This window comes from Sipha flava, unplaced genomic scaffold, assembly GCF_003268045.1.
Source record: "Sipha flava isolate LNK unplaced genomic scaffold, YSA_version1 42_pilon_pilon, whole genome shotgun sequence".
Taxonomy (NCBI): domain Eukaryota; kingdom Metazoa; phylum Arthropoda; class Insecta; order Hemiptera; family Aphididae; genus Sipha; species Sipha flava.
In genome coordinates, this window is record NW_020273159.1 from 2,710,266 (window position 1) to 2,727,726 (window position 17,461).

The window sequence follows — 17,461 nt, forward strand, 5'->3', positions numbered from 1 at the left end:
GCTAGAAAATTAAAGACATGTCCAGTGTGACCAATGCGAAAGTTTAAAACGTTTACAATGTTGGTTTAGGACTTGGGTCATGGCCACTGTAAGCAAAGAATAGATTGATCTATTAATGTGGATATCATATTCAAATAGATATTTTATGTGACTAGAGTTTTTATTTTTTTTTAACATTAACAGAAAATATAAATATTGGAAAGAAAAATATTTTTGTTTTAACTGTTAATAAATATTATTTTAATGTACGCATATTATATTCAATCTTGAGAATTACTATACTGATTATACTAATTCAGTAATTGATTGTTAGGTATGTGAAGGTGATGTGGTAAATACTTATGCTTGTTAACACATAATATTTACTAATATTGATTCTTAAATTGTATTATCTAAATGCAATAAAAAATGTTATCGTCGTCTGAGGATGACTCGGGCAAATCCCATATTGAGATATTTTTTCTTGTAATATTTATAAAGTAAAAATTATAAATTTTAAATCGTAGAAATTAACTTCTAATTTTATAATTTATAATGGTATCAAAAAATAAATAATCGTAAAAACAATGATGTACTTTTGTACATATATGCAATAACGAAACCTTTTTTTGTGTAACCCTATTGACTTTCTGCCTATACTATTAATTTTTAATAGTTATTAAATATTTTATTGTTATAAATAAGATTTTTAATATTAATAATTACGAAGTCTTTTGTTTTTGTACAAAATATAAATTGCATTGTGTAAACATACGAAATAGTATATATGTGTTATGGGCAATATGAAATACCGAACAATGTACACATTGATCGGGCAATTTGAATCTCAGATATAAATAAATAATTACAAAGTACAAAGTGTCTTGAAACGCACTCAACTGCTTAATCAAGTAAATATCAATTATTGTTCGTAAATTTTTGTCTGATTAAATCGGCTTAGCTGTTACTTTGATCAATGTATTATGGGAAAACAATAGATTTATTAGTATTACTCTATGTTATCATAGAATAATATAAATGTATAAGAAATATTATTGGTACTTGTATTTTATAACCATGTTCTGTATTATAATAATATTACAAGAAATTATTAGTAAAATATTTTACAGTATATTATTATAAGGTTTACAATTATTTATTTCTACTCAAAGTTTAAATTACTCAGGCACGACCAAAATACCGCAGCAATGTGTACATTACTCAGTATTCCATATTACCCGTAACATATATAAATAAGTATTTTTTTTTTTGTTTGGCCCTCCCGTTAATGCAGGCTAGACCACACCTTCTGTATTATACCTATATATATACAGTTACATGGAATTTAATTGTTTAATGGTTTGATTTCATTCAATTTTTAAACCATTAAACATAAAGTTAATACCTTAAGAAATACAAAAGGCTCATTTGCATTATTCAGCATTTTTTAAATAATGTAGGTTCACTTCAGCTCACACCGTTTTCAAGTTTAAAGTACCAACATTATATTCCAATGGTTTTATTTGCATAAAAATGTCAAGTGAAATATTCTGATATTTCAAAAAAAAATTTTAGAAAAAATATCATAAAATACCATTGTGAATACATTCCTTGTTAATTTGTGAATAAATTCTATGAACATTTATTGTTGCTTTATTTCATTCCAATGAACGTAAAACGTGTATAGGCATATAATGTATATATTTTAGAATATTCATGCTTAATTCAACGTGCCTAATGACCTTATATTTTAAAGTTTGGCCCAATGTTTAGATACGGCTTAATGTATGCAGATTGAAATTTCTATTTGCACGAAATGTGATATGGTTTCACCTTGGTGAATTCATAGAATTCAAATATTTTTATTTCTAAAAAAAATGTACATTTATTTTTAATAAATACGCACATTCTAGCTCATAAACTTCAAACTCACAGCTTACTTTCTACATATTACCGTATAACTTTAGGTTCCGTATATACAGGCTCGGATTAACACTATCCTAGGCCATAGACAGGGCCGTTGTTCAGTATTTAAATGGTTAAAAAACCTTCTCTTTAGTAGAGGAAGTATTGAATCTCATGCAGTGTTAAGATTTTAAAAACAATAATATTTACAACATCAAAATCAAATCTTAACTTTTATATGATAACTATTATAAATTTTTATACGATTAAAGTTTTAACAAATGTTAAAAAAATTCATTGTAATTCAAAACATATATGATATAAATTGTCAAAAACCATAAAAAAAATTGTTTACACCAATTTGCATACTACAAAAAAATCGTAGCCACACATTTTCGTATGCACAACAATTTTCTTAGGCCTTATGCACAGAACCTATAGTGCCTATGTGCTAATACGGCCCTGCGTTTATATTAAAATAGTACCGAATTTTTATAATTTATGTAACACTTCGACTACACAAGTATACGAGTATGTGTAAGTTGGTCGCTTTAAGAAAATAGGGAAAAAAACCTTTCACCGAACATTGATTGACGATAGTATACGACAGTCATATTTACTATAGGTCTTATAAACTTTTACGCAGTGCCGCAAAAACCGGATGTGCAGAGTGTGCCGCGCACATGGGCCCTAAGGCTTACATAAATTTGGGGAGCCCCCAAGTCTTAACCAGAAATAAACTACACTTTACAAAAACACAATTATTTAATAATAAAAAGAAAATTTTTTAAAATTCAGGTAAGGTTGATATAATATTTTAGAATAATATAATATTTATTTAACAATGAGTCCATTGAGTATTTGAGTAGGCATACAACATAAATAGGCATTCCTACCTAAACTACTTAAATAAATTAACTACATAAATATGTAGTGAATATAATATACAACAGTTATAGGTATTTAGTTTGATACATACACATATATCATACACTAAATGATGTAAAACGTGTTTTAAAACCCAAAAAAATTGATACTTAAATTGAACAAAAATAAATGCTAGGAAGGGGCTCAATATATTTACCGTTTATGGGCCTCCTATTTTGTAGTTGTGGCACTGGTTTTACGATAGACATTTTCAAATGGATGGACATCTGCAATGTTATCGGTGCTTCTGTATCTAATGTCAATATCAGTATTGATTGACAAAATAGCCGAGTTGCAACTCTAGAAGTTTTATTGTATATACAAATATTACACATACACACACATATATACACGTATTTTTTACTAAATAGTAGTAAGTTGTAAGTAATACTTATAATATTATAATTCATAACTTTATAAGAACAACATTGTACTGTACATTACAAAACCTGCCTTAATATTATATCAACATATCAATGTCAGTTTACCCTATAGGCAAAGTAAGCAGGTGATTTGGGTGGTAAATTTTCTGGACTTCAAATATATATATATATATATATATTTATTCCTATATTATATTAAATCATAGGTATTATACATTAAGTTATTAACTCTCTGAAATGGTTTCGATGAACGCGATCTGAACAAAGGATGTACCCAGGGGGGGAGAGGGTCAGGACCCCTTCCCATTGAAATTTCTACATACTCAACGATTTAATAATAAATAGTATAATAATAGTAAATATATAATGTATTTTAATTTCCCATTATCAGATAAAATAAAAATTTTGGACTCTCCTCCCCATAAAAAATTCCTAGGTACACTCCTGGCCTGAACTAATTGTAATTTTCTATAATCTGTAATTTTAAAGTGAATGAAGTATTTTTTAGTGTTATATTACATGAACATATTAGATAAACCCAGATTGAAACCGGAAATAAAATATTCTGGTTATGCAAAAATGTATGATAAATTAAATTTTTTGATCAACAAGTAATTTGATACGATGATATTGTTGAAGGAGCCAAGAAACTTCAACAATTTTATGAAACGGACATTGATGAAAATATATTTACACAAGAATACATACATTTCAAAATTTATATTCAAAATACAACTGAAAAAAAACAACCAAATCAAAATTTATTTACATTTTTTCGAAACCAGAATTTAGAAGAACTATTCCTGAATGTGAGTTCGCTTTAAGAATATACTCATGGATGGCGGTTATTAATTTTTCAGCAGAACGATCGTTTTCGTGTCTCAAAAAATCTAAAATATATTTAAGATTTACTATTGATGAAAATTGGTTAAATTATTTGTCTTTCCTGTGCATTGAATTCATCCATTTGCATGCAAAACAATGAAAGTTATTTGGTTTTTTTTTTAAAATGAGGAAGGAGTTGACGATATTTATATATTTTTATATTTTACGAGAAATATCGAAGAAATTAGTAAATATTTAGAAAAAAGATTTAGAACATGATGCAATCTAGTTAGTAGTAGCTGAGGGTGGAAACACTCAGAACTCCCCTCCCCCCATAAATACGCCACTGACCCGAACACATTGTGGCTAAATTTATGTCTATAATTTTCTATTTATATGCAGTCTCCATATATTGGTATTATACGCAAGTCAGTAAGACACAATCACTACATGTAAGTAGGTAATAATGTTAGGCACCTATTATAGACGTTTAAAAATGTTCATGCGAGTTTAAAATATATTTCCTTAATGCATTATTCATGTATTCAAAAAAAACCTTGTACAACAATCGCCGCTGAAAATAACACAAATCATAAACGTTATATATATTTATATTTTTCAGCAATGTACGTCCATATTCTTGATGTTGACCAAACATATATTAGTAGTATGTATTTATTTAGTAAATTACAATAAAAATACTGTTAAATATCTAATGTAAAAGCTTGCTGCATATTAATCATAAAAATGTTTAATATTTTTAATTGAATACCATGTATCATGTAATCATAAAAAAATTGATATTATGACGAGCGTAGTTAAACATTTATCACTATCTTTCAATCTTTTAAGTATGTTAATACCTTCCAAAACCCTTAGATAACACATTCTATAAAAATAATATTATAAAACTATAAAATTATTAATATGAAACAATTAATAATAATATAAATAAAAAGGATTATTATTATTTATTTTTACAGTTTTACATGTTAGATTAGTCTTGAATGGTTTTATTTGCCCAATAAAATTCTACAACTAATAATTGTTAATAATTATATCTATTAAGTTTAAAAATAATAAATATTAATAAAAAAAAAATGAAAACTTTTTATATTGATTTATCAAAATCGATTATTTACTTTTGGTATTCAACCCTGAAGGTTGGGTTTTCAATTGGATATTCGCTCTTCACTCTTCTCTGTTATCAGCTAGCCTTTTTAGTTCGATGTTACAAAAGTTTTGAAATTTCCTAATGTATATACTTGTTTTTAGGAAAAATTATTAATTTATTATTGAAGAAGATTAATAACAATCTTAATAAATTATAATAGTAATATTATACTTATATTATATTAAACCATTGAGTTATTTCATCGGTAGGTGTTCAGCGTATATCATGATTATTTAGCGCTCGGACCAATGCATTTTTATTTTCGTTCATATTATTTTCGAGCATAAATATCATGTATCTATACATAGCTACATATATTGAAATACAATTGTGTTTGTTGTATTCTTTATATATCTCTATGTATGTATTATAATTTACAAAGGTAGGCATTAACTTGTTAAAAAGCTAAAGTTATGTTAAAAAGTTAACTTTTTTTTTACTTTTTAACTTAACTAGATTAACTGGCAGTTGAAATAACTTAGCTTTTTACAGTTGATTTAAAAAGGATCTATCAAGTTAACCTTTTTTTTAAACTTTTCGTTTATACGTAAATATTAATACAAAAATTAAATAATCATGTAAAGTAAAATGGTCGCATACACTGTAAATCAGATGTCATATATGATTTTGTAGGTTGGAGGCCCACCTTTGGGTATTGGGTTTTGGATACAGAATGTTATGTATAAAGAATTTTAACTATAAAGCTAAATAAATATGGTAGTGAGTGACCCCTTCATGTACATTGTACAATGTCATAATATTTTTCAAACACTTCAGCGCCACTGCCGTATATTATGATAAAAAATTTAATAGAATTGTATATTATAATTTAGGAAATAAATCTTTCTAAAGAACGAAGTCATTTTTTATGTTATCTACTTACTAGTTAAAAAAATAGATTAACTTTTTTTAAACTAAGTTAAGTTAATATTTTTTTTCTTATTAACTTATAACTTATCGAGTTAAATTTATGAATTTTTAACTGTTAACTTTTAACTTATTGATATTGTGTTCTCTTAACTTAATTTAACTCGAGTTAATTATTTTCATTAACTTGCCCACCTTTGATAATTTATAACTAGCAGATTATTAAATTTGATATTAATTGTCCCAAATAATTTATTTATACACTACCAAGCATTTTTTTTTATTATATCTCTCTCGAGTCTCGTGGACATGGTTGCCGTCGTTTTCAAGTTCGATTGACAAATCACGTTTGACTGAAAAACAAACGTGCTTAATATTTTATTTTCAATCAGTATGAGTGGAAAGCGCATAAAAATACATGCATTGAAATAAATGAGTTGTTTGGTTTTTTTTTAAAATGTTTCCACATTTTAGGAGTTGACGATAATATTTTAAGAAAAAAAATCAAAGAAATTAGTAAATATTTATAGTATAGATTTAGAACCTGACCTGAAAATGAGATTATACAATTTAAAACAATAATGAAACATTTTTCTGGAGATGAAAAATTATCTTTGAACAGATTTCTTAAAGCATTAACAGCATCAAAATTAAATGATTCATTTCTTATTATGGTAATAACTTTAAAACTTTTTGTATCTATACCATGTTCAAATGCTAGCGGAGAGAAATCCTCAGTTTTAAAAAGAGTTAAGAACTACCAGAGAACATATCATCTAATGAAAATATGCCATCGTTGGCTCTAATGTCTATTAAGAATATTTTCCTAAAAAGTATAGATTGGAATGATATTATTAAATAGTTTGCTGTAGAGAAAGCTAGATAATAGTTGTTCATTAAGAAATGAACAACATAATATATACACAACAATATAAGAATATTGAATAAATTTGTATTAAAATGTTTATATTTAGTACCTACTAAGGTCTATACATTTAAAAATTACCGATGTTATGATACATTTATAAATATATATTAATTAAATAATCTTAACTATGTTGTCACTTGTATATAATATATATATATATATATGAGATTTTTAAAATCTGCTCCCATGCGACAAATTTGTTAAATCCAGCACTGTGGATCGGAAAATATTACACGCAAAATATATTATACGTATTATATTTTATATATTCGTATATTATACACAAAATCGATTACTATTAATTAAATTAAATTATTAAAACAACTAATTATTAGATATTTATATTATTAAACATAACAACATATTTAATCAATATAATATATTTTTAGAAATTTATATAGATAAACAAAAACTACTTTTTTAAAAAGTTTAATATATGTAAACCATTTAAAGTATTAATTTAGGAAAGGATTAAGGGATTTAATAATAAAATATATTAACAATAATGTATAAATTCAAAGTATATTAATAAAACAATTACAAATATTAACCACTATGTTTGAGTGTTGTTAAAAATAACACTTTGTATACAAATAATTAATAGTAAATAATATTTCATTTAAGTTATAAAATTCATATCACAATTGTATTCGTAATTTAATAACTTGTACAAATTTTACAATAAAAATGTAATTTTTTCTCAGTACTATTATTATTGTAAAAATTAGTTAAAACATGATCTAAAATTGTTGCTATTTAATAATATAATTATTTCCAATAATTTATTATATAAATAATGCATAAGAGTTGTTATAGCTAATATAAGAATCATATAAATTCTTAGTTTTTAAAACAAATTATTGATCAATTTATTAAAATTAAAAAAGTTAAAAAATATCTGTTCATAAAAAAATAAAATTTTATCATATAATAATCTTAAAATTGTAAAAAATGAGTAGAACAAATTTTAACAGTAAACTTTTTATTGTTAGTATAAACCAATTGTTTATTAATGTATAAAAAATCATTAGAAAGTTGTATCATTTGGGAAATGGTTGTTCATTATTATTTTTACTTTGTAAATAGTAATTATTTCTGAAAAATATTTTTATTTTTTAAGGAGTTATTTAATAAGCAATTAACTAATATAACTAAAATAAATACCTTTAAATTTAAATGTTATGATTACAATAAGTTAGTGTATTTCAAATATGCTCAGACTTTGTGGTACGTATAAAAACTTATAAATATTACGAATAAGTAGTAGGTTTAGATATAAATCATTATGCAATGGAGTTTGTAGGATTGGTTTACTTAAACAAGAAATGTTTATAAAATTGTTAAAAAAATTTCGACATTTTAAAAGTATCAATATTAAAACAATATAAATGTGTTTGTTATAATATATTATTGATCGAATAAAATCATAAAAACATAGAATATATATAGAGATCGAAACCTATAGTGGCATTTAAGGTAGATATCTAACGGTTTTTAGTTAAATACTCCTAGTATAATAGAATGCGTTGTTAATAATAAATTATTAATGATAAAAGCTTAAATTTTCTTTGGTATATTTATAGCTTTATATCTATTTAAAATTTTCAAATTTTGGTTTCTATTAAATTTAAAAATAAAATGTTGAAGTATATTAATAAAATAATAGGTACGATAAGAAAACCTATAGGTACTCAAGGTCAAAACCAAAAATATTAATTAATAATACATATAGTGTATTTTATTATATTGTTTATGTATACAGAATAAAAAGTAAATCCCAAATTTGTATATTGAATTTCGCAATTGTAATTTACTTGAAATTTAAAAATTAATATTTAAAAGTATGCCCATATTTCATTCATTATACCTAATTATAAATGTATGAGTTATTTCAATAGTTTATTCTACTAATTTTTATACCTTTTTTTTTCGTAATGTATTCTGGTTTTGTTTTTAAATTAAAATGTTCTTTAAAAATATTTAGTCAGTACATTAAGTCATAACACTTTTAATGATACCTACTTCTTGATAAAAGTCTTTTAAAGTACAAGATAAAATATATTATGTCATAGTACTATACAATTAAAAGATAAATTTATATTTACATTAATAATTTAAATCAAACTATTTTACAATTCAGGTGATGATGATTTTCTTTTTACATATCTTGAAAAATAGTCTGGCCTCCAACATTTACAACTACCCGGAATTAAAAACCAGTCATAGTACAGTCTCACCTAAAATATAAATTTAAATTCTATATTTATTTACAACTATCAAATATTAATATTATATTATTATTTAAATTTACAATTAATGTAGTTTAACAGTAAAATACGTAAAGAAAAAAATATGAATTAGTTATAATTTTGTAATATATTTAAAAATACTCGCCTGAAAACATCCAAGCTCGTCAACACCATCACAAGGTGGTTTTTTCTTTGATGAAGTCGAAGATTGTGATGGCAATGTATCTGCTGAACCTTGAGTAGCTCGTTTATGTAAATACTGTTGGTAATTTTGAAAGTCTTGAACTGGAGGTGGATCATCCCCTTGTGCTTTTGTCTTATATATACCTTGTGGAGAAGGAGATACTGGCAATCGTCGATTATTTGAAACAGACGGCAAGTACGTATCTGGATAATAAACCTCTGCAACTAACAGGCTCACCCATCTCGGCGAAGATAAACATCCTCCATCTATGTAGTGACATTTGCTTTGACTAAAATGAATCACATGAATACAATTATTATACGTACTTAAATAAAATAAACGTGGCAATATATTTTTTCATATTCGAGTACATACGTGCACTTTGTAACCTCGACAGTTTGGGTAAAATATCCTTCGTATGGTATTTGTACCACATATCGCCACATACCCTGGTAGTTACGTGCAAACACTGGTGTAGCATATTCTACTTTAGCCGGACAGGGAGTAGGTGGCCCATCCATAGAGCTACCTGCAGAAGTATGTGCCGGATCACGAGTTCTATATTCTAATTGTTCTGTACGTCGTTGTGCCATCAGCCCAGACAATGCTTGTCCTTGTATTGCTTTGTACAACATACAAAATCTAAAGGAAAAAAATGTACCATGACTCATCATGGACTGCCTATATATTCATGTAATAATATATTATGCACAAATAAAAATTAAAAAAAAATCATTCTATCTAGCTTTTGATGCTATTTAATATTTTCACTATTCTAAGTGAAATTGGTAGATCGAAATTTTATAAGATCCAATGAGATGCTATAGTTCTACATTTTTTATAACATAATTTATCCCCTAACATAATTGTCTTTAAAATTAACGCCTTTTTTTATTAACTGTACATTTAACTTCTATTAAATTCTAATCATACTTAGTGATATACTTATAGTACAATTATTTATGCACGTTAAAGCATAACAAAGTACAATAACTTGGACCTGTATAAATTATAATTTTTTAATTTAATCTATTCGTACATTCTTCCATTTTTTTTTCGACATCGTATGTTAAATGTAAATAGATGACGCTGTTTAAACTGTGAGATAAAGTATTTTTAAGACAATATTGTAGTGCTTTTTTTAATTTTAGACATTCTTAATAAATTAATAAATTAAAAAAAGGTATTAATTTCTTAACAGATTTAAATTGTTAACTTTTTTTCTAATTTTTATTTAAATAATAATAATAATAAATATGTAATGCATTTCAATTCATACTAAACATTGATTTTTTTTAAACTTTGTTTTTTGCTATTCTGAACTAGAATAAAAACTAGGACACAATAGTAATTCTGAATAGTATCAATATGACATAACATCGGCTCGGAAATGATACTATTTTGCTTCTTCAAGCTAAAAACCAAATCAAAATTATTCAAACTGGACTATATACAATAAACATATGTATTAATATAGACAGTTAAAATTCATAAACAAAAACCTATATATAATGTGAAAGGCTTATTGAATTAATAATACATAATTATTGTTTAATTTTAAACTTAAAAAAACTTTTAACCTTAAAAGTATCATCAAAAGGATTTTAGTCATATAATACTATTTAATCAAATAAACACTAAATATTTTTTCATTTTGATCAAACAAAAAGTGTGTTATGAATTTGATCATAATTGTGGCATAATTTTTTTAATTTTTTTTTCGCGAAATTTCATTTACTTATAAATAATTTAAATATACTTATAATTGTTTTAATTGTACTTACACTCCATTGCTACTATCACAAAATTTTCTCGAATGTCTAGTTGTATTTTGAGAAGATATAGGAATTTCATCATCGTCATCCATGTTTACGTCATCAAGAGAAACTTGATTATTATTTTTAGCTCTTCGTCGAAAAGGTTTCCCTCTAAACAAAAAATGTATAAAAAAATGTACTATTATAGTTTATTTAATTATTGTATACGTATAATTATATAATATACACACTGTAAGTATTTCTGGGTTGTACTACTTTGATAATACGAATCAGGTGGCACATATTTTGCTACTTTTGGTATAGTTTCGTCAGCTTTAAGTATAGGTAACGTTCTGCTGAAGAACTCCAATGTTTTATTTTTCATAAGGTCGCTTAAATAATACCATACAACATGTTTTAATAACTAATTTTCTTTTTAAGCATTGAACATTTTTAATTAAATCAAAATTGTTCTATATCCAAATACTTACAATGGGTATGGTGATCCTAAAACATTTTGTTTCATTGGGTTTACAGGCAAGAATCCTTTATTGAGATCTCCGCATAAATTGTTCAATGTTTTTGCTGTCGGACTCTTGTTGACCCCTGTATATAACCATTGTCATTTTGTTTTACTATCATTAAATTTATTTACAATGGTGAATATGATTCAACAATTGTTTTTTATGACAGATGCGTGACTCTACATAATCGTGTGAACTACAGTTCGTGCTTTACTGATGTAAGATCATGTTATTAATTATTAAAATATATAGTATTTTTTATTACCTGGACACAATTTGGTAGATTTGAAATAAGGTGGAGAACGGACTTGAGGTGGTTCCATTCTTGGAGCTTCAATAAAAGCATAATAGCCTTCAGGAGGTTCTGGTCCCAAATCAACTGAAGACGAATCTGTTGATGAATATGTTTGTGGATGATGAACGACAGCTACATTTCTCGAGATATGAGAAACGGCAATGAAAATGAACTAAAATAGAGAATATTGTACAATGGTATATTTAAATTCAAAATAATTAGGTATCTAATTAAAAATATAACGTATAATCACTAACAATAAGACATTTTTATTATTTCAAATGGTATTCAAAAGCTTGAGTAGAGTTTATTTTATTTAGAACATGAATATAATAATTAATAAATAAAAAAGAAGAATAAATAAATATTTAGAAAAATCCGTAACAATGAAATCTTATAAAATACTTAAACATTTTTAGTGCTCTTATACATTTAAATTTTAATGAAATCAGTCTCTAGATTTTCGAAAAAATAAATTTAATAATATTTTCAATTATTTATATGTATTGCTGAGACCGCTCCTATTAGTAATCCACAAGATCAGGACATAGCGAAAATATACGAGAACTATACCACGGATTCTTACGATAACATTGTAGCATACTCAAATGTTTACAGATCAAATGCATGAACTGAGAGTAAGTTATGTCTCAGATGAAGTTTAAAACATTTTATAATAATGATTCTACTGAGACACTTAGTAGTAATTTTTCAAACCAGAGTATAACTTTTAAGGAGAATAGGTTAACTTGTTAGAATAAGTCGAAAATATATATATTATATATAAATACAAATTTCGTATTACCTATTCCATTCAATTGTCCACGAAATATATTCTAAATCGGTCTATTTATGTATAGTTTGATAGTAATGATACATAATATAAAGTATTTATGGATAATTCATATAGTATACCTATCAATCATCACATTGAGTATTTACTATTATGATTGAGCATGATGAACGGAGTATCAAATATTGAAAAAAAAAAACCATATTTTTTTGTTATATTATTAAGCGTATCGGATTATACAGTCATCAATTGACATCGAAATGCATGAGCAATAGATACACTTCTATAACGGATTTATATAAGATATAATATTAATAAAAAAGTACATTGGTCATCGTTGGTCAGACATGCTGATGTCTATTTGCGAAGTATAGTTCCATTGTTCGTAAGCAATTTATTCTGGAAACCTACTTTTCCTTTTTTTTTATAAAATAGAAAACAAATAAATTCAAGAGAAAAGATGGAAAGAAAATTGTTTTTTAAGAACCAATTCTACCAATGAATTGAGAAGTAATTTTAAATAAGGAAAAAATAAGATTCAGTAGTGTACAGTTTGGTATAATTAAATCTTCCATTGGGAATTATACCATGACGACGTGACCACGAGGAATATAAGACTGGGTCAAAAAGAAGATGGTACCGTTAACAAGTTTTACTTTTGTTACTTTTTAAAATAACTTAATAAAATTAGTAAAAATAAATGAAATTATCTAATAAACATAATTTTGTTTTAATTAAATAAGACTGTATAATTTAAATAATAAAATGTCAAATATAAGTATGTTAAATTAATTATATAATAACTTTTACAAAATAATAACGTTATATTGATACAAATATCAATAGATATTTGTTTAAAGTAAGCTCAGTTACGCGTAACTTTAATTTACAATACATGTATAAAAATTACAACTTTAAAAGTGTATTTGATGAATTTAATGTGATTACCCTGATATAGTTTATAATTAATATTACAATTCTTCTGAGTAAAAATATAATAATGAAGAATAATAATATTTTTAAATATAAATTATAATAATAATAATAATAATACGGTGCTTTGAAGTTATAAATTATATAAGTACTAATTGTTTCTTAGTAATACATTAATATGCGCGACTTCTTAATTCAGTGTTTATAAAATAATTTTATAATTATGTCGTCTAAATATTATTAATTCAGTAACATCGAGTATTGAGTTTCATTACAAGTTTTAAATTATCCTAAATATGTATTTTTATATTAATATTTATTTTAACACTGAGATGACATTTACACAAATGTTACGTAACAGTAACATTAATCCGTTTAACAAAAGGTTATTCATGGTGGATCCGCTGCATTAGCAAACATTAGACCATTTAATTGAATTCATTTTACAGGTACAAATTAACAATAGATAAACGTATAAAAACATGTTTTTCTATTATTAATGTTCAACTGTATAGTACAATGTATTGTTTATGAATTCAGTAATAAAAATAACACATGTACTGTAGTTTGTACTGTAATTTTTATTTTTTTATTTTATGTTTAAGAAGCTTTAAATAATTGTAGCACCTAAAAACTTCTGTATCATGAATTAAAAACATAAAAACATAATACTTAATGATTAATAAATGACAATATTACAAGTAACATAACAGAAAATAGCATTTAAATAAATACTTAAATTTAGTTCATAATCCGAAGATTATAGTACAAACAATTTTAAATGTACAAAATTAAAATTTAATCATTTTTTATTCTCAACTAAAGTAAAAAAAAAATAATATATATTTTCTAAAAATAACTTTATTTCTATTTAGATTAATTAAAAATTATATTATTTCTATTGTAATAAAGCTGAGCTGTATATTTATGTATGAAAGATTTAAATTTTTTTAATAAAAAGGCATTAATAAAATATAAATTTTAATTCATTAATACAAATTAAATGTAATTAAAAAATAATGTCGAAAAAAATTATTAGGTATTAGTTAAAATGTGGTTCAGTTCAGACTTAGTACCTATAAGCTACGTCACTGATTTCTTTATGGTTAAAAAATATTTACAAACAGATTAACCGAATCTTTAAAATATTTTGTACATACAAAATTATGATATTGTGCACAAGCGTTTAAGTCTCATGTTATTTTAAAATCAATAAAAAATATAATCAGCTTAATAAAAGATTATAAATACGATTGAAATTATAAATTAAAATTATACAATAATTTAAATCATAAAACATTAAGCAAAAGTTTAAATTAAAATGTCAAAGTTAATTTTTAATTGAAAATGTACAAGTACTAAAAAAATGTCAGCAATGATATTGTAAAGATATTATTAAATTATTATTATATATATATACAAATATAATTATAAAAACTTTATAAAACTAATATTTTAAAAAATCACTTAACGAATATAATACTTTTATTCAAAAATAAACTTCATGTAATATTAATGTATTTAAAATTTTAATAATTATTAATATTCTGATTATTTATATTCTTTTTCTGATTTATTTTAATTGAAATTAAAATAGTATAAACGAATAATAATAATAATAATTATTTACCAAAATTCTTGATAGTTTTGAATTCATAACGTCTTGATTTTAATGTATAGCACATTGACCTGATGACACATTCGAGTCCGGCACTCTACTGACCCAGACTGAGCCCCACCGAACTTGAATCGTGAATCCTGCCTTCCTTAACAACAGCTATCATACTCAAAGAATACTGCGCTGCCAAGTGAGCGTTAACGTCATAAAACAACAGAAAAATATTGTACGATTTTTTTATTAATAACTTTAGTGTAACAATGACAAATAATGTATTACAAAATAATAGGTTATATTTAATCATTATACTTGTTTAATTCAATACTTATTAACTGCTTTCTACTCATTACTTATACGTATTTAAAAAAATTTAAGAAATCGATGTATCTTAAAGTTATTATTTTCAAAGAATATTTGTTGAATAATCAATTTTTTCATATTTTTTTATATTGTATTTATATTTATTTTAATAATAACATTTATGTTAATTTTGTAAGTCGTATACTTATTGAATAGGTAGTTTCACAGTCATAAATATTTTAGTTGTTGAATAAAATGTATAAATAATTAATAATTATTAAAAGTATAGAGTTATACTGATAAATACAACCATTTGACTATTTAATTTTAGTTGCATAATGTTTAAAAATCTTAAAATTGTGTAAGAAGTTAGTAATTAATAATATTATATATATAAAATGTGTATAATTTGAAATTTAGATATTTTCTTTTAAAAAAATATAAGTATAATAATACAATTTATTTATTCGATTTTTAATTATATTATACTTAATATAATATTTTTTTTTTTTTTATTGAACTTTGATATTTCCTGTCTAAATAAACGCATTAATAAATGTTTTAATACTTCTATAACATTTGTTTAGTTATCAAAACAAATGTATTCAACTACCTTCAATATGTTTGTTATCAATCTGAAACAAAATAATTATACATTTGTATTTACTATTTATTTTTTATTTTGACATATTTTTATTTTAAAATAAAATATGTAAGAAATAGTGAATAACGATCCATTTTAGCCTTTGAATGAAATTTCGTTATGTATTTAATTATACATTACTCTGAACATTCTTGCATACTGACCCAGATATAATGTAGGAAGTATCGTGAATAGCTAAGGTAATGACCCGATTTTTTTCCTTAACCACTATGACTTGTTCAGTTCGTAGTATAAGGTACGCGCGTCGAGACTATAACATATGTCATACTGTGTTGTTTTTTGAATACCAGACTACCCAAACTACTTTAAAAGAAATATAATTTACTAAAAATGTTGAAAAAATCACCAAAATACTCGCGATAGGTTTCGTAATTAACGTAAGACTGTTTTGCGAGTTTTCGTGGTTTCATTATTATCAAAAATATTTTTATATCGATGAATTATAAACGATTATATTGCAATATCTTAGCATGAATATAATATGTTACATTATTAAACAATTACTAAAATGTGTGCTGTATTTATTGATCATAGAAATTCTTTAAGGTATAATTTTGACTTAAATCTAGGAATTAATTAAAAAAATTTAAATGGGTCAACTTAAGATTTTAATAATTGAAATAGAAAAAGTTTTATTTAATTATAAATATTTTTATAATACCTTAAGTAGTCTTATGTTGCGTATACTATAATTTATTTTCATATTTTAAATTTAAGACGTTGTTAGATTGTAGGCTATATGGTTTTTGCACATTTACAATAAAGTAATTGCATAGTATTGAATACATTATGCGAACGATTACCCACCTTGGTTTATATATACTTATATACTACCGAAAAAAATTAAAATATTGTTATTGTCGTATAATATCGTTTGTACTTCATTTAAACAATTTTATTTTATAATTACATTTTATACTTAAAGTTATAAATATTTATTAAAAAATTCAAATAGGTAATTTAGAACTGTTATTATTTTCAATAAATATGTATGTCGTGCGTGTAAGAATTTCGAAGTACTGACTAAAATTGTGGTGTGCCATTTAATTTTTAATTTTTAGTAAATAATTGAATGTAGTCCATCTAGTCATCAGAAATTGGTTTTCAACTTAATAGAAAAACATACATTTAAACCATATATATATATATTTCTCAT

General features: G+C 24.2%; 1 protein-coding gene across 1 annotated transcript; it reads right to left on the bottom strand.

The window, feature by feature from the left end:
- Positions 1 to 8,921: 8,921 nt before the first annotated feature.
- Positions 8,922 to 15,462, bottom strand: LOC112689144. Its single transcript, XM_025562688.1, has 8 exons — positions 15,354 to 15,462; positions 11,968 to 12,169; positions 11,670 to 11,784; positions 11,430 to 11,570; positions 11,206 to 11,349; positions 9,797 to 10,063; positions 9,383 to 9,710; positions 8,922 to 9,225 (listed from the first exon to the last, which is right to left on the bottom strand). Exons 1-8 carry the CDS (start codon positions 15,378 to 15,380, stop codon positions 9,118 to 9,120), a joined length of 1,332 nt encoding a protein of 443 aa, XP_025418473.1. The 5' UTR covers positions 15,381 to 15,462; the 3' UTR covers positions 8,922 to 9,117.
- Between the last annotated feature and the right edge of the window lie 1,999 nt (positions 15,463 to 17,461).